The sequence below is a fragment of the Manis javanica genome, chromosome 10 (assembly GCF_040802235.1).
Source record: "Manis javanica isolate MJ-LG chromosome 10, MJ_LKY, whole genome shotgun sequence".
Classification (NCBI taxonomy): Eukaryota; Metazoa; Chordata; class Mammalia; order Pholidota; family Manidae; genus Manis; species Manis javanica.
In genome coordinates this window covers 114,208,157-114,227,323 of record NC_133165.1, presented here as the reverse complement: position 1 = coordinate 114,227,323, position 19,167 = coordinate 114,208,157, and the positions used below count along the sequence as shown (strand labels likewise).

Here is a 19,167-nt window from a genome sequence, read left to right as displayed (position 1 = left end):
AAGACGCCCGTCTCCCTGGCTCCCGGTGGCTTCCCGCGCTCTGGAAACCAGCCTTCCGGCGGAAGTTCTTTCCGCGGAGGCGGAGCCACAGGCGAGCTCGCCCACGCCCCTCGGCTCGTGCATTTGTGTACTCGGTTTGGCCAATCGAAACTCCGCTTCTTGCCGGGTGCGTAGTCTCTCTCTCCAGTCAGCGAGTGTCGTCGTCGCTCGGGCAACAGCGTCCTTAAGACGCCGAGTGGGCTGGGCCTCTGCGACCGAGCGGCCGGGGGTCCGCGAGCGTAGGTGTGTCCCTGTGCGGTGCGAGTCGCGAAGGGGGCCGGGGTAAGGTGGCGCGGCCCCGGCGCCCAGAGCCCGCGCGCGTTCTCGGCGGCCGCGCGCAAACCGCAGGGCGGAGGAGGGCCGGGGCGGGTAGCTTTGAGGGCCCCTTAGCTCCAAGACGGCTGCTGCCCACCCTGGGACACGGAGCCTCCCTTCATCCGTGGCATAGGTTCGCTCATTCAGCACGTGCTTGGGGGCGCCCGGCTGCGTCAGGCGCGGTGGTGGGCTCTGGGTCACTCAGAGCTACTCAGGCTCTGAGGCGAATAGAAAGGTCCTGTTCCCACGGAGCTTCCGTGGCGTTGGGGGAAGACGCCATAAACAACGTGGAAGGTGGTGGTGACATCTTCCTCCCTGGATCTGTGAGGGTCACATGGGAAATGTGCGGTAATGCCTATCACACAGCTAGGAAGTTGCAGAGCCTTAATTCAAACTCAGCATTTCTGTCTCATGTCAAAAAATCTCTGGTCCTTCTAGAACATTCTTCTCAGACTCCACACGGTTATCCTTGGTTAAATCCACTGCAGTCCCCTTTTCTTCTCTCCTGAAAAGCTGTGCCTTTTAGGATGCCTCGCCCCTGTAAAGAGAACTCTTACTTTACTTTCAAGAAGAGTAATTTAATAACGTTTCTTAAATCGTATGTGTCCCTAAATGGGTACACTTACAGAAATGCTTTAAATAAGTTCCACTTTCACATCCTGCAGTTCCTTCATCTTTTTATCTTCTGTTTTCAATTCAGCAAACCCTTGGCAAAGTTCTGAGGGTTGGAAGGTGAATCAGGCATGACCCCTTTGATTATCTGTGAACACATTTGCCTCCCACTCAACCTTACTGCAAGCTCCTTGAGGGCAGGATTTTATTGTAGATATTTGTCAAGAAATTCTTACCCGAGACTTTAAATTTGCTCTCCAACTTTGTCTGCTTTTCCCCTCCCCTTTTGCAGCCATCCACCTCTTCCCCATGCACAGAGATCTCTACAGCGCCCATAATGTGACTCCTACAACCGACTGGCACATGGAGACAGAACCAGCTCCTGGAGGAAGTTCAGTAGCCTGATGCCTGCCCAGAGCAGGAATCTACCAGGAGGCCACTCGCTTTTAAAAAGACAGTTGCTTTAATAGAGCTTCTTTACAGGTGTGTATCGAGAATGAATGTTTAAGGTTAGTAGATGTTGAGAGTCACTGAAGGTTTTTTTGGATGACTCCTTCCGCTGCCACGATTGTGAAATAATCTATATGGTAGAGATAAGAAACTGAGTGAGATTAGAAGCTAACAATTGGTTTTCTCCTTTAAATACCACAGTGAGCTGATCTTTTTTGTAAAATGTATTTATCTATAAATACCGCAAATCTAGGCTTGCACAATTTTATCACTTGGGTTCTTGTGATTTTAAAATATGTATTCACTTTCAATACATTGCTACCCAGGATATCCACACTATTTGGAAGAAGAGATGTAAAGGGAGGAGAGATGTTTGAAAAGCCCTGTGAGGACAGGTAACACTTCCAGAACTAGAGGGCCTTGCTTCCCACTTTCTCTCTTGGTTTGGGCCTTTCCTCGCAATTTTGTTTCGGGCGCCAGTGTTCTTTCCCTCTCCATCTATTTGTCTCCAATTTTACTAGGGCTTCTACTACAAACACTACTGCTGCTGCACGCTGTACTTACGGAGCACCTACTGTGTTTCCAGGCACAGCCTGGAGCCTCACATACATTTTAAAATTTAGTCCTTACTGCTTGCTTATGAAAAAGAACAGTCACTATTCCCATTTTAAAGATGAGGCAACAGGGATGCAGAGAAGTTAAGGGACTACAAGGCAGGTAAGTGGTAGAGTGGGGCTTCTGCTCCAGGACTCCTTGGTAGTAGAACCTGGGTTCTTGACAAGTACTTTCTAGCACTCACAAATGTACCTGATTACTCTGCAAGTCCCCTAAGGCTTTGAGATGACTTGTAAGAATATACATATAATATGATAGGGTAGAAACATGTGAATCAGGATCATGAAAAATACAATTAGAATAGGAAAATGGCATCAGGAGGAAAGAGAATACTCATATTGTCCATAATGATTAATACAGTCAGGCTGAAAATTTAGTTGTGAGCTTCTTGTCAATTCAAAAAAAAAAAAAAGGAAAAATAAAAGAAATGAAAAATAATTGAATTCATTTTGTTCAGGCAAATAAGTCCTTTTAATTCCACTAGAAAACTAAAGCTTTTCTAATACCTAGGTCTTCATCACAAAGTCTAGGCAGAGCTCGATGGCTACTGACTGAGGTGTAGGCTCGGTGTCCTCACTATTTCGGGAGAGAGTGCAAATTACTGCTTTTGTATGGAATATTTGAAATGAAGGATTTCTGAATAAGAGTTTTCAGTAACACCATCTGAATTTTATTTTTCCCCTGGGACCTTCTAAATGGTTCCTGTTCCAGTTGGTTCCTGTCATTTGTTTGCTCATTTACTTAACAATTACTGAGCACCTGCCATATGCCAAGGCCTGTCTAGGCATCACAGACACCACTATGCTGGTCATGTCACTGTCCTACACTCTAGTGCTCTGCCCTGTCACATTCTCCTGCTTGTTTTTTCTAGACAGGCTTTGGTTTGTCCTTCTTTGTTGTTCTGTAAAACCCTGAGATGACGCTCAGCTCCTCACATTGTATCTGTCTACCTACTTCTTCCCTGTGCTCTGATTTATCCTTCTGTACATTCTCAGGACTTATATACAGTAATGGCTGCCAAATAATGAACACAGCCTACTGTGTGTCACGCACTCATTGTCTGTGATCTTTCGGCAGCCTTTTGAGCTGTGGCACTTAACTGTTTTGGGGTCATTTGCCCCCTGAGAAGCTGGGGACAGCAATGTATACTCTCTAGAGAAACCATTTCACTTTTGTATTTAATCTTAGAGAGTTTGAAGATCTACAAAAGCACACTTGGGGACCTCCTAGATGGTCTAGACAGTCCCTAGATTTCAGGTCCAGAGTAGTTGCTTTAAAGGGAGATGTTATTTCCATTTTGCAAATGAAGAAACTGGGTCAGGAGAAGGTTAATTAACTTGGAGGTTTGCATGGTACATAGTGGAACCAATTTGACCCAGTCTTCTTGACTTCACACCCTTCTTTTCTCCATTGCCCCAAAGTGTAGATCCTCAGTAAATGACTAAGTGGGCATATGAAAGGCTGAAAAGGGAACTTTAGAGGGTGTGTGTCCCAAAATATAATAAAACATCCATTTGATATCAGAATAAAGAGAAGATTTTTCTCAAATATTGGGATTTAACTGCCAAAATCCTTTGTGTTGCTTACTTTTTCCAATTTAGTGAAGTGATAATCCCCTTCTGCTCCCCCCGCCCCCTGCCATCATGATACGAGCTCCAACAGTTTCTGCTTCTGATGCCATTTCTGTTTGGCTGCACACGTTTTTCACTCTTGTGTTGAATTATGCTTTCTCTGGAATGCCAAGGCAGATGGATGGCACTTTTGTTACGATTCTGATATAAATAGCATCTGTTAAAAACTGGACATCAATACTTAGTTGGAAAATAAACAAAAATATCAGTAATAATAGCTTACTAGTTGTGTTTTGCATGTGGTTAGGAAGTGTATCTGATGGTCTGTGACTTGGTGCTTGTTTGAAGGGCTTTGTTTTTATAATCCTTCCTAATTTCTACCTCACCAAGTTCTGAGGTCATCACATTCATGAGTGTCTCAGAGTTCTCTTTATTTAGAAAACCTAAACTGAGGATGATGTAAAGCCTGGGATGACCTATAGGACTGGCCACAGGTTCTTGCTCACAAACAGAACATTGTTTAGCTTCCAAAACCAAGGGTAAAATTAGCTCAAGCCTCTTGCCCCACTGTATGAGGTGTTGATAGCTGTGGTCTATCGAGAGCAAAGATGAACGGAGTGCGTGCCAGCCTGTGAGGTGGGTGCTGAGTATAAAGAGATGAGTGAGCCCATCTCTCCACTGGATGGAGGGGTTCACTGACTAGCAGGGGCCACAGATGAGCAGCCAACAGAAACATCTGGAGGTAGATAATCAAAGTGAAAATAGGGGAAGGACTGGGAGGTATCAATACCGGATACTGTGTGTCTCCCTTCCCTCCCTGCCAGACTCCCAGCAAAGTAATGGCTTTACCTTTTACCCTTTTACCCTTTTTTCCTTTTGTTTATTAAACAAAACAACTGGCACATCAAGACTATGAGACCAAATTCTCTGTAAAGGCATGATTACTTTTGTTTGGGGAGGATAGGAAGGTCTCATGAAGGAGGGGATGTACCCTCAGTCTTGAAAGCTGACTTGAAGTGTGCCAGGTAGAAAAGGAGGAAGAAAATTGTAGCAAAAGCTCGAGCCAGAAGTCAGAAGTGAGCACTACCTGGTGTGCTTGGAGGACTGTGTAAAAATTGAGCATTCATGGAGCAGTCGTATCTGGAAGAGTGGCTTGGGGCCTGGTTATTAATGATGTGAATGACCTTGTATCCCACATTTAGGAGTTTGATTTCAGCCTGTAAGCCCTGGAGAAGTATTGCATGTTTTTTTTTTAACTGAATAACTTTTTTTAGATTCACAAAAAGTTGCAGAGTCAGCACAGAGTTCCTATGTGCCCCCAGCTCCCCTTTAGCGATAACTTCTCACAGAATAACTATGGGACGGCGATCAAAACCAGGATATCACCTGGGACATTGGGACAGTATTAGTCACTAAACTACAGATTTTATTCAGATTTTTCCAGTTTCACACACACTCATTTTTTTTTTCCCTGGGACATAGTGCTATGAAACTTTAACACATACAGTCTTACATTGCACATTTTAAACCAGGGAGTAGCGTAACCTTATCTGTGCTTTAGAAAGAAATCCTGGCAACAGAGGAAGAAGTTGGAGGCCTGGAAGAAATTCCCAGGGCTATGCCTGTAATCCAGATGAATGAGGATAAACAGGGGCAGTGGTGTTCGGGGTGAAGAGGGACAGAGAATAGATTCACGATGTGTTTTTCAGGCAAAATGGACAGTAGTTGCCGACTGCTTACAAAGAGGGCTAGAGGCAAGAGGCCAAAGGCAGGGGTTTCTCCTTTGACTGACCAAGGTTTGGGAGCAGAAGCAGATTCACTCACTTAGCCAGTGAGTTTGAACACCTCTGAACACTAGTCCTGGCCTAGGATCTGGGAGTGTAGTGATGTATAAATTAATTTGGCCCTGGCTTTTCTTGGAACTTAAAAGTCTGCTGGGAGATGAGCATTTAATTGAAAACTCATACAAATAGATGTCATTACAGGTGGGGCAAAGGGCCGCAGAGGTCGTTGTGGAAGTGTGTAATGGGGACCCAGCCTAGGGTGGGGGTGTCAAGGAGGGCTCCCGGAGGAAGTGGCATTTGAACTGAGATCTGCGGCACTGGTTCTCAAAGCGTGGCGTCCAGGCAGCAGTGTCCCCGGGGAACCTGTCAGCAGGGCACTTTCTCAGGCTCCGCCTCAGCCAGACTCGATCCCGAGTTCGGATCTGGGGCTGGGCCCACAGTCTGTTGCTGTCTAGCCCTCTGGATGATTCTGATGGACACCCAAGTCTGGGAACTCCTGGTCTCTGGGACAAGGAGGAGTGCATTAGGCAGAGTAGGGAGATGGGTGGGTGGCCCGAGCACAGGGCTACAGCATATGAGCAGTAGGCTTCCGTGTGGGAAGGCCACAGTCAAGGGACCACCAAAGGCCATTTAAAAATGATTATTCTGGCTGATGTGAAGAAAACAGGGGGCCACAGTGGGGGTATTTGTGTGTGTGTGTGTTGTTGGGGGGTTTGTGGGTGGCGTGTGAGTGTGATTGAGACAGGGGAAGAGAAGTGGTGCTCATGTAGTGCTGACATAAAATATCTCCACCTGGGAAACCTAAAATTTGGTGTGAAAGTCATGTAGCAGACCTGCCTGAGGATTTTGACACAATTCTCCAGTAGCTTGCAAAATCAGTTGATTATTTTGCAGACCCACAGGCTCTGTTCTTGAGGCTTGATTAGCTAAATAAGCAAATCTGTCTGCCAATCTGTGCTAACCCCATTGCTCTCTTATTTTTCAGAATTCACACATTCAGAAATAGTTCACTTGAAGGAAATGAAACAGCACTAAGGCGAGCGCGGCGGCAGCGAGCAGCAGCGCCTCGGGCAAAGCCGAAGCCAGGTGAGGACGCGCGGGCGGCGCGGGCGCAGGGAGCTCGCGGCGCTGGGCGGCGCTGGGCGAGGCCTCGGGAGCAGGGCTGCTGACGCCGCGTCGCTGCCTTCTGGCTGGTGGCAGTGGTTCACGCTGCAAACGACTCCATGCTGATTTTTGTACCAAAATTGCCTGGGAACTTACAAATTCATCTTACCAATAATTGTGAGCGAATACATTTGAAAGTTGAATGTCCTTAATGTGGTGCTTAACATGCCGACAGATCTTAGACAACCGAATTCAGAAAACGATGAAACCTGCTTCAGCTGCCGGCGGCCCGGGCCGCTCCACGGCGCGGGTTTCTTGCGGCCAGATTCCCGTTTCCTCCTATAGGGGGCAGCCGCCGCCAAGCTTCCCTCCCTGGAGCCGGAGGCTGGGACGCCCCCGCGACTTGCCTCCGCCAGCCCCCCCAGGACCTGCTTGGGCCTGGCTGCACTATAAATAGGATGTGTTAAACACTCCTTGTCTGCTCGCCGGAGCTGGGGGAGAGAACGTAATGGTTTCCAGCTCTTACATTTTAAAAGGCTGCCAGTGAATCAGTCTTTGAGATGGAACAGCTGTTTGACAGGCCATGTGCGGTCAGTGTCCCCGACACAACTTGTTTTTCTGTTGCCTGTTGCCGTATCTGTCATCACCTTGGCTGTGGTAGCGAGTCGGAGAATGTTCATTAGGTAAAAGCAGATTTCTGAGACACTTTCTGAAATGAGATTTTTGTATCATGATGGAGAAAGCACATTACAAACAGAACAATCTAAGCCTTTTCAGGTATGCTGGGTGGGACAGCAAGGCATTTGTGCTGACATAAGTGATCACAAAAATACAATATTCGATCCAATTGAACTCAAGATTCATTATTTTTTGGGCCACCACGATGAGATTGTGGTCCCTGCTGTCATGACATTCATGGTCTAATAGGGAGCAGACACTGAGCAGTCACATGGGTCACGAGTGTCAACTGATGAAAGAGGGAGGCACTGGATGACGCCGGAACCTCTACGTTGGATGGAGGGGAAGAGAGTGCCGATCCTAGACAAGATCCAGGAGTGGATGGACGGGTGTGTGTGTGTGTGTGCTGGGAGAAGACTGCTCCTTGAATGGCAGGGCTGTGAAAATCCTTCATTCACTAATTTGATCAATACTTGTGGAGCTCCAGTTAAGTGCTGGGTGCTCTGGGGCTGCAGGTACAGTGGTATAAAAACCCCATTTTATTTCATGGAGCCTGTCACCAAGTTAACGATTTCCCAAATACAAGTGTAATTACCCATGTGGTGAGTGCGGTGCAGAGGACAGGCTTCAGTGAGAGACTCCACAAGGCAGGGTGGGCAGGGCGGGGAGGGAGGCCTCTCTCGGGGACAGGCACACGGGAGCTGGAGGGGGGACGAGGAGATGGGGGGGTGCGAGGCGTGGGTGAGGGGCCCATGGACCTTGGTGTTTTGCTAGTGGGTTTCAGCCCCAGACATGTTCACTCTTGATTTGGTGAGACTGAAAAATGACAGTGGAATGTTCTTGGGATGAAAGGGTTTATACCCAACTTTATTCCCATTTATTCCCGTGGTGACAGGTCAAGTGCTAGAATCCCGTGTGCCTCAGCAAGTCTGCACGCAGCAAGCAGGCCTTGGCTTCTCTGCCCCCACAGCCATGTCAGTCTCTGTCCTTGGCGCTGCCACCACTCCAGCCTCGCTCTGCTGCAGCCCAGAGCACTGGGTGGAGTTCTTTATATAGTGTCAGTAGTAACATATCGCCCACATGTGTGCAGTGAGCAAGCTCACTGGGGCCAGGCGAGAATCCTGGCGGTAGGAACCTTCATTTTCTCTGCACATGGGATGCGAGGTGGGAAGAGTCTCAGGTAGGAGCCAGATCCTGTGACACCTGGGAGGCCCTGGCGGGCACATTATAGCTGCCATGCTGTGATACATTTATTAAAGAGCATTCAGAATAAAAAATAGATGTCTTTACCATCCCAACGTAGCTGTTTTGGTCACATCTTCTAACCCCTGTCCACATGCAACAGTTATTTTTATATCATTGTATTCATAGCGTATATTCCCCTGTACTTTTCTCTTAACATTGTCCTAAACACGTTTTTATGTTTTGGCGTGTTTATAATTATCATTTATAATAGTGATAGACTACTCCATTAAAATATATTAAATTTGAGAGTTTCGTGTTGTATTTTTAACTTGATTTCTGAGTTTGTGTGGGTATGTCTTGTAGTGTGTGTGGGTAGATTTATACTGTAAGAGAAGGTATTTGTTAAAATGAGGTTTGGGAGGAAGATGAGAGCCTGCATGGGATTTGAGGAGACCCTGATATAAGGGGGAGACCCTTGGCAGAGGAATGCTGTGGCTCAGCCATGTGACGTGAAGGCCAGACAGGCAAGTCAGTTTATAATCATGGATTTTTCTGCTAAATTGAATGCAGATGACTGGCTAAATTGTTTTTTACAATACCCTATCATTTGGAATATATTTTGTAAATCAACTTGCATTCTTATAATTCCTGACTAGGGGTTGCCAGCAAAGTCTAAGATATGAAGGGAGTATGAGGCTGTGTTGAGGAAGATGGGACTTGCCTTCAAATGGTGGCAGCATGATCCCCAGAATACTAATATTTGATTAGATATTTACATAGATAACTTGGTTTTAATTTTCTACATGTTCTTTTGAGTAGGTTGCAGAACTGTTAGGCTGCTTTGCAAACACAAGGTTTGCATCCTTGAGGCTTGACAGATTTTATTACTCTATCAATATATGCAAACTTCATGTCCTTATCTATGTGTTTATATAAGAATGCACACAAGTCACTCAATGTGCACATGTGGGGGTAGGTGTGCTTACATACACATACACAGCCCTGGCACAGTTGGGCAAAAAGCTCAGCATTAGATTCAGGAGTGTTTGGGTTTTGCCCTCATAAGTAAATTTGGTTTCTCTCTGATGTTTAATTTGGAATATATTTGTAAATCAACTTGTGAATCTCCACATCTAAAAATATGGATAACTCACAAGGTTGTCATGAGGTTGATGACTTACCAATGGCCAGCAAAATAGGTGCCCAGTTATTGCTAGGTGAACCTACTTATTGCTGGGTGAATATACTTATTTCTGGGTGAAGCTAGTTACTACTGGATGAACCTAGTTACTGCTGGGCGAATCTAGTTATTACTGGGTGAACCTAGTAATTGCTGGGTAAACCTAGTTATTGTTGGATGAACCTACTTACTGCTAGGTGAATCTAGTAGAATAATTTAAATGTAATACCTGCTCTCTTTTAACTTCATTTTGGTGGTAAGCAGGGGAACTTTACAGAGGAGCATCCTTAAAAAACTATAGACTCATACTTATGAATCAACTTCAGGTTCTTCTAAAGCAGGGGTCTTAACTTGCTAAAACACAAATGACTGGGCCTCCACCCCCAGAAAACTCTGGTTTGGGTGGGGCCTGAGAATTTGCATTTCTAAGAAAGGTCCAAGGTTTCAAAGCTACATACATGTCTATGTATGCTTCAGCAGCCTTTTAAAACTAATTTTTAATAATAGCAAATGCATTTAAAAGAAAAAAGTCTTAATAACAATAAAAAACCGTATTATTTCTGCTTGAGGAAACTACAAATGGAATAGCTCTTTTCCCCTTGAGATGAACTGATGGCAGCATCTCTTGGGAAAAGTCTAATCCCACCCCTGAGATGGGCTGATCTAGTTCCCATCTCATCAAATCTGGGAAGACAAGGTGTTGGTGAATTTCTCTTGCTTCATCAGTGTACTTGGATATGCTGTGTGGATACCTTGTTTCTGACGTTTAAAACATGTTTCCATTTTCCTTAAATCCCGAGTTAGATGGTGAGGGTCAGGTGGGTCATCCTTTTTCTATTCCTCCAGCCTACCAATAATGGCCTGCAGTGTTTGCTGAAGAATGAATCGCTGAGAGAATTGTTGCTGGGCAGATGCTTATACCCAGAATGTTTAGGTCGAACACACAAATAGGCTCCATTTTGCTCTTTGGAATATTCATATTGTAATTGAAGTCTCACTAGCTCTTAAAATCCTGCAGTTGGAAGAAATTAGAGCCAGAGAAGACCCGACAGGTCATCTAGACCATTCTCCCACTGGGAGAGGATTATTCCCCGCAGTGTACTCAGTAGCATTAGGAGGAATTACTTTTCATATGATTATTATTTTTTTCCATGCTGTCTTTGACTAAGTGTTCCTTGAATTGAATCGCTTTGTATTCAAGTAATAAAATGCACAACAGGCAGTACATTTCTGGGTGATTATCTCACTCCTCAGGTGGCGTAATAAGGCATGAGGCCAAAGCCCTGGCATGCCTTATTGTTATTAGGAAGCAAATTTATGGATAAAATAAAGAAGGCAGTTGTTTGTATCAGCAACAACTGCAACAAGGGATGCAATTACAGCAGCTCCTCCCCACGCGCTTGGAGAATGGGATGAGGCAGGAGACGGGTGCTCTGAACCACCTGTGGTTGCCACTGCCTTCAAGGAGCTTGTTATTACTTTTGTGAAAAGCAATAGGAAAGCCTTGGCCATTGGCAACCATGCAAATTTGATACCTGGGTAGAGCTCTTTTCCCGGACCCGGCTCTGGGCTAAGCAGTTGTGTGATCCTGGGCAAATTGCTTGCCTACTCTGAGCATCAGTTTCCTCACCTATGAAATGGGAGGAGCCATAAGTGACTGGGCATGGGGAGGGTTCAGTGACAGGTGGTTATAAATTTTAAGCACATTTCCTGGCCTAGTTAGTCTCCAATAAGTGCTAATTGAATTAAAATATTTTTCCTTCTTAAAGCTCTTCATAAGCTTGAGTTTTTTGTCTCTTAGCTTCAGCCATGTCCAATTATCTCAGTTACAGTGATAATTACCATCATTGTTGGTGTCCCTTTCTGAGCAACACGTGCACATGTCATCACTTCCTGTGCACACACCTTCACCTTCCTGTGTCACACTCACTTTCCAAAACCCCAACCTGAATTAAATCCAGCTCTCCACCTCCTGATACTGGCTCTTAAGTTCATGTCCCTGACCTCAGATGGGCTCCTAAAGACTCCCTGGCAATCACTGTATCTCTCCCTCTCTCCTCGTCTTCTCTCCTAGCAACCATTTCATTCCTATCCCCTCCTTAATTCTGATAGTCCTCCCCATCCTCACTTGCTGTGATGACCCAACTTCCTATCTCACTGAGAAAATATAAGCGCTGCCCAAGCAGAAAGGAACTGCTGCAAGCTGTCCACACCACCTCTGTGGCCACACACTCTCTGCCTTCTCTGTCATGATGGGTGAACCGTCTGTGCTCCAGAAAAAGGCTCATCCATGAATTGAGCTGCTGTCTACTGGCAAACCCGTGGGAACCGGCAGTTCTCTCATTGCTCTGCTGCTTCATTCCTCTTTGCCTCGCTCCTGGATCGCCGTCAGGAGTATTCAAACATGCTACTCATTCTCCATCTTAAAGAAATTTTTCCCCTGACCCCCATCCCTCCTCCAGTTAGCACACCACTTCTCAGCTTTATGGCAGAGTTCCTTGAAATAGTTGTCTTTATTTATTGTCACTAATTCTTTTCCCCTGAATTTATCTGTTAACTTACTTAGGTGCCCCCTGCACCCACAAATGCCCAGTGCCATCGGTAGGACTGCTGTTAGGGTTATCGGTGGTTCCCTCATGGCTTAACCCAAAGGGCGATTGTTGGTCCTCACGTGATGTTATCAGCATGTAGCATTATCAGGGGACGCTGCCTTTCTTCACTTGGTTTCCAGGACACGCCAGTCTCCTGGTTTTCCACCTCCCTGGTTGCTCTTTCTCTCTCTTGTGCTAATTCCTTCTCATCTCCTGAACTCTGAATGTTAGGAGCACCCCAGGGAGAGGCTCTGGTATCTTTTCTTTTTTACATCTACTTTTTTTGGTGGGCTTATCTGATATCATACCTTTATATACAGCATATGCCAACAACCCCCAAACTTATGTCTTCAGCCCCAGTCTGTCCCCTGAACTCAGGCTCATATACCCAACTGCCTATTCGTTATCTCCCCTTGGATGTCTAGTAGGCATGTCCAGAATGGAGCTCTTGATCTTCCCCTCCAAAACTGTCTACCTGTGGTCTTGCCCAACTCAGTTCACGGCTGCTTCATCCAACCTTTCTCTTTGAATGCCAGTTAAATCTGTAAGAAAATGCAACTGTTCCTTCAGAATACATCTAGTATCATTTTCAACATTTTCACCAAAACCACCCTGCTTCAAGCCACCATCTTTTGCCTAGATTTTTGCTGTGGGCTTGTAACTGGTCTCCTTATTTCCTCCCTTACCTACCTTACCCCTGTAAGTCTATTCTTGAGATACAGCCAGAGGGATCCTTCAGGTGCAAAGCTACATTATAACCCTTACTTAACCCTCTTCTCTGTATTTAACCCTCAAGGGCTTCCCACTTCGCTCAGAGTGGAGTTCAGTTGTCCTTCACCAGGCCTGCTGACCCTAACTGTTGTCCCCTTCCTGGGCTCCTTCAGTGTCACCTGCTCTGCTCCATTTAGGTCCATAGTACTTATGCACTTATATAATTTACTAATTTTAGTTATTGTCTGTCTTCCAGTATTAGAATATAAGCTTCAGGAGATTCATGATTTTTCCACTTTTGTTCATTGACCCCCAAACTTCTAAAAGGGAGCTTAATAAATACATTTTGACTGTATGAACACAAACTAGTCCATGTTCTTCTGGAAACTTACACATTATGATTCTGGGTTTCTGTTCAGTTAAATTTACCTAGTTGGAGAAGGCTGTGTATCCTTTACACAGAGACCCACCTATGGAGACCTACGCAAATAAGACAGGCCCAGACGGATGCCACGCAGGCAGAGAGGAAGAGAAGTAGAGCAGAGCGCCAGCCAGTGTGGATGTCTTGCACATTAAAGATAATTCTCATTCATTTCTGCAACCCTGACAACTTGAGATTCTTCAAATCTAGGGCTTTAGGAGTATCACCTAGGCTGATTCTTTATGCTCCTACAGTTCCATGCACATCCGTCAATTTTCGAATATGAAATAATTATGCACCTGCATTTAATTGTAAAGTCCAGCAGGAAACCGTAATTTTTTTTTCTGAGAAGGTTAGCCAAGTTAGGAGCCTCGAAAACTGGTGCTGTGAAACTTCCTTAGTCTTCTTGATTCACGTGAGTTAAGGGAGACTTTTGTTTCTAGTTCTTATGCTGAGAGTGGCCAGAAAGGAATGAATCAGACTAAATTTCTCCTGTTTTTTGAAACACTAATAAACCACAGATTGGCAGAGTCTATGAGTTTATAAATTCATAAATGCATGTAATAGCAGGGTGACTGCTGACACTAGGGCCTTCTGTCGGTGGGGGCAGGGGTGAGGAGCCAGGTGGTGAGCCTGGGCGGGACCCAGGATGCCCGTGTAAGCAGACACCCCTGTGCCCCTGTGACTGTCTCTGGGGTATGTGTGCATGTCGGGCTTTTGTCCTGCTTCCTGCCTGTTTTTGAATCATATTCTTGATAACCACCAAGTAAAATATTACCTTAAAGATTGTTGGAAAGGTACTGCCTTTGCCAAGAGTGCCCAGGGTCCAGCTTCCCTCCCGCCCACCAAGGGCTGCTCCTCCCCATCGGCCACCTGCACCCCTTCTCCTCTTCCTCCTCCTTTCCTCCCTCATTTCTGATTGGATTTAATTCACATGCCATAAAAATCAATCCATTTTAAAGTGTACAGTCGGTGACTATTAGTATATTCACAACATTTTGTGACCATTACTACTATGTAATTTTCATCATCCCCAAAAAGAAACCCCCAAACCGTTAGCAGTCCCATTTCCCCTTTCCCCCCAGCCCGTGGCAACCACTTTCTCACAGATTTGCTCACTCTGGACATTTTATGTAAGTGGAATCCTACAGTATATGTCTCTTGGGTCTGCCCTTAGCATAATGTGTTCAGGGCTTATCCATGTTGTAGCATGAATCTGTGCTTCATTCCTTTTTTTTCTCTTATAATTTCCTATTCCAAAGATATTTATTTTTGCTTTCAAGATATATAAAGATGTGACAGTTTCTTCAAATAATGTGTAAAAGACCACACACATTGTCTTATTAAAAAATTCCTTTTTATGATTGAATATTAGTCCACTGAATGGATAGACCAATTTTTGTTTATCAATTCGTCAGTTGATGGACCTTTGGGTTATTTCTTCTTTTTGGCTATTGTCAGTATGCTGCTGTAAACATCTGTGTGTGAGATTTTTGTGTGGACATATGTTTTCAATTCCCTTGAGTAAATGCCTGGGAGTGAAATTTCTGGGTCATATAGTAGTTACCATATAACCATAATTATGTTTAACTCTTTGAGAAACTACCAATCTATTTTGCAAAGCAGCTGTACCACTTTGCATGTGTAAGGGTTCCAATATCTCTAACATCTTTACTAATACTTGTTATTGTTGCTTATTGCCATCCTGGTGGGTATAAAGTGGTATTCATTGTGGTTCTGATTGTATTTCCCTAATGACTGGTGATATTGAGCATTTTTTCATGTATTTACTGGTCTTTTGTGTCTTTTCTTGGGTGAAGTGTCTATTCAAATCCTCTGCCCATTTAAAAATTGGGTTCTCTTTTTTATTGGTGAGTTGTAAGAGTTCTTGATATATTATACATGCTAGATCCTTATTAGATATACGATTGACAAATAATTTCTTCCATGCTGTGGGGTGTCTTTTCACTTTCTTGATAGTGCCCTCTGAAGCACAAAATTGTTTAAGTTTAATAAAGTCCAGTTAACCTATTCCTTCTTTGGTTTCTGGTGTTTCTGATGTTGTATCAAAGACATTGCCCAAGCCAAGGTCACAAAGATTGACACCTTTGGCGCTGTTGTCTTCATCTCTGCCTCTGACTGGTGTTGGGTATCCAGTGAGGCACTACAGGAGAGCTCAGAGAACCCAAATTTTCTCTTTACTGTCCACCAAAGAAATGAGTCACTGGTAGTCAAGATGCAGGCGGATTTTCTCTTCAAAAGCTTCTTTATCTTCCCTTTTTTGAAGATAAGTGGACCTGCTAAAAAAGTGAATCTGAAACCACAATTTTGTGTTCACTTTAAGAGCAGGTTTTGAAACCTTGGCAAGAAGGTCATGACTAGCAGCATTTTTAGCCTCTGGCTATTCTCTCTGAACAGGAACAGATAGGAGGTTGGCCACATTTGTAATGTGTACTCGAAGATAACCTGTTTTCTTTTGTACCACAGGGATTTAATGTGCAAAATGATTACACCACATTGGCATACGTTGTGGCCTCGCACATGAAAATGCACATGTGTAAGACCACACTCTCTACCATGTAGCGTGAATTCAAAGAATGGTTTCCAAATTACGTGCAGACCTTCTTCTTCAAGTAAATATTCATGAGCAAATAATACTAACAGTAGATATCACTTAATGTATGTTTAGTATGTACCAGATTCTGTACAGAGGCTTCAGATTGTCATTTAATCCCCACAATAAAGCTATGAAGTAGATTCTGTTATTATTGCCCCTAATTTCTTTACAGGGAAACTGAGGCACAGCTTGATTAAGCCACTTGCCCAGAAGTTATGTAGTTTTTAAGTGGCAACATTGGGATTTGAATTTCAAAATCCATGGATTTAGCTAAGTTATATAGTATACATCCTCACTCAGTTTTCTTTTTAATTAGTAGACTTTCTTTTTTTTTCTTAGTTTTTAACTTCAATTAAGTTAAATAAAAAAAAATATCATTGATGTACAATCTTGTGAAGTTTCCACATGAACAACATTGTGGTTTCAGCATTCACCCATATTATCAATTCCTCACTCCCCCATTGCAGTCACTGTCTGCCAGCATAGTAAGATGCTGTAGAGTCATTACTTGTCTTCTCTGTGTTACACTGCCTTCCCTGTGACCTACCTGTATTGTGATTGCTAATTATAGTGCCCCTTAATCCCCTTCTCTCTCCTTCCCCACTCACCCTCCCCAACCCCTGCCCTTTGGTAACCACTTGTCCCTTCTTGCAGTCTGTAAGAATACACCTTCTTTTCGTAGTTCTAGGTGTACAGAAAAATTGAGCTAAAGTACAGAGAGTTCCCATATACCTCTTTGCTCCCCACCCCCAGTATCCCCCATTATTAACACCTTGCATTTACGAGGTACATTTGTTACAATTGGGGAGCCGTTATTGATAATACCATCATTAACTAAAAGTCTGCAGTTATGTTAGAGCTCGCTCTTTGCGTTGCATATTCTCTGGGTCTTGATAAGCATATCATAACCTGTGTCCACTATGACAGCATCACACAGAATAGTGTCACTGCCCTAAAAATCCCCTGTGCTCTGCTTTTTCTGCCTCCCCCTATTCCCAGGTAACCCCTCATCTCTCTCCTACATTCATAGCTCTGCCCCTTCCGGAGGGGCGCACAGCTGGAATCGCACAGCGCGCAGCCTTTCCGACGGCTTCCTCTACCCCGCCGTGTGCACGGTGACTCCTTGTCTTTTCATGGTGTGCCGGCTTCTTTCTTCTCATCTCTGAATGATATTCTCTGTATGGACGTACCGCAAGTTATCTATTCACTTTGACAGACACCTTGGTTGTTCTACATCTCGGTGATTATGAAAAAATCTGCTATAAACATTTGTGTGCAGGTTTGGGATAGACATAAGTTTTCAACTCATTTGGATCACTCAGTTTTCATGCAATAAAATTTGACCCTATAATTTCCCCAAAGCATACGTCCTTTACTTTGCTCATTCAGTTGTTCCTTTCTTTCTTTCTTCTGTCCTTCATTCACAAACATTTTCTGAGCCTCAGGATATGAGAAGTACTGTCTTAAGTACTGAGGATAAAGAGGTGGGTCCAACAGGGGGCCTGCCCTGGTGGAGAGGCAGATACAGAGTTTCGGGGGAGTGAGACAAATGCCGTAACAGAAGCACATACTGAGAAGACACCGGGAGCACGTGACCCAAGGAGCCAAAGCGCCTGAGGCGACACGATGAGAGGATGAGCTGGATTTTGCCTTGTAAGTGGGAAAAGGCACCCGAGGCAGAAGTCATCCTTGGCACTTGTACTTAAATCCAATTGGTGAGACTTTAATCCCATGGTTGGGTACATCCACTAGGGAACCCGGGAGATAGACCTCTGTGGGTGGCTGTATGTGTACCCAGATCTCAGGATGCTTCTCAGGGAAGAGGGGAGAATGGGCGGTGGGGGTTAACTAGTAATTTCCAACCCCCAGATTTATCATTAATCATAAGTCCATTCCAGTTTGACAGCTCCATGTCTACCGTGTATTTTAGACACATCTTAGTCTATTTAACTCACTTTCTGATAGTACAAGGAAGACGAATGGAGTGGGATTCTTGGCACCCACACTCAAGGCTCTAGGGAGCGCTACCAAATCACCCCATAGGAAGTTTGTACCTGTGCATCCCCACGGGTGATAGTTACACGTGCTCATTTCTAAGCATCCCAGCACAGAGCATTATCTTCTACATTTTGTCCATTTGATATGAAAAACATTTTCATATTGTGATTTTAATTTGCATGTCTCCAGCGAGGTTAACTGTGATTCTCAAGTCTTTCAGGTTCATGTCTTTTTCTTTTGTGAGCTGCCAGTTCTGTCCTTTGCCCATTTATCTCCAGTGGGTCGGTCTTTTAAGGAATCGCATGAGCTCTGTTTGTAGTAAAGACATTAACCCCTTTTCTGCCTTATGGGCCGTCAGGGTCTTTTTTCATTGGTCATTTGCTTTTTATTTTTACTGAAGTATTTTCTGATGTGTTGAATCATTTTTCCTTTTTCAAACTAAAAAAATAATATATACATGAGTAATGTCTCCTAGCACCTTATTCCTCTTCAAAGGTGGTCACCATTAAGTGTTCAGCCGGCCTCTCTATTCCATGGATGCCCATATATATATATATATATATATATATATATATATATGTGTGTGTGTGTGTGTGTGTGTGTGTGTGTGTGTGTGTGTGTGTGTGTACTTATATAACTCATATATTAAATAAGCACAATTCATGGGGTGAATCTGTGAGCCACAGATACCTGATATCTCATTTCCTTTAAAAATGTGTTTTGCTTTATGTTTCAATTTGAATCGTTTCTATGGGCCTGACTTTATATTCACCAGTCCTTTCTTCTACTATATACAGTTTGCTATTAAGCAAATCAAATGTTTTTTTTTTAACTTCTGATAAGGGTATTTTTAATTTCTAATTTCTAGCCTTTTCATGTACTTAAAAAAATACTTTCCATTTCTCTGCTGAAATTCTCCATATGTTCAGCAGATTGTCAATTTTTCCTTTAATCTCTTTAACACATTTATTATTCTTAGTTTAAAAACCTGACCATTTCTGCATCTGTTCTTTCTGTGGGTCTTCTGATGACTGTTTTTGCTCTTGACTAGGCACCTTTTCTTATTTCACTTGTCTTACAGTTTTTAAAAGATTTAATGCCAGACCTCTGTGTAAGAAAAGTAGAGACAGAAGTAACTAATATTTACCACCAGAAAAAGGAATGCCCCTTTTTCTGTCAGGCTCCTGTGAGATGTGTGTCTCAGCCTAATCTCTGAGCTGAGCTGTGTCTGGAGCTGGTTGCACTTTCAGTTAGATTTAAGTTACCACTTGTTTCAAGTGCTTCCTTTAAACAGGT

General features: G+C 44.0%; 1 protein-coding gene across 1 annotated transcript in view; it reads left to right on the top strand.

Moving 5' to 3' along the window:
• Positions 1 to 141: 141 nt before the first annotated feature.
• Positions 142 to 19,167, top strand: part of EFCAB6 (EF-hand calcium binding domain 6) — a 213,706-nt gene continuing 194,680 nt past the window's right edge. The window contains 4 exon segments of the mRNA XM_073213995.1: positions 142 to 282; positions 1,259 to 1,449; positions 1,743 to 1,811; positions 6,372 to 6,472. Of these exon segments, the coding sequence (XP_073070096.1) occupies positions 1,786 to 1,811; positions 6,372 to 6,472 (127 nt within the window). The 5' untranslated portion in view covers positions 142 to 282; positions 1,259 to 1,449; positions 1,743 to 1,785.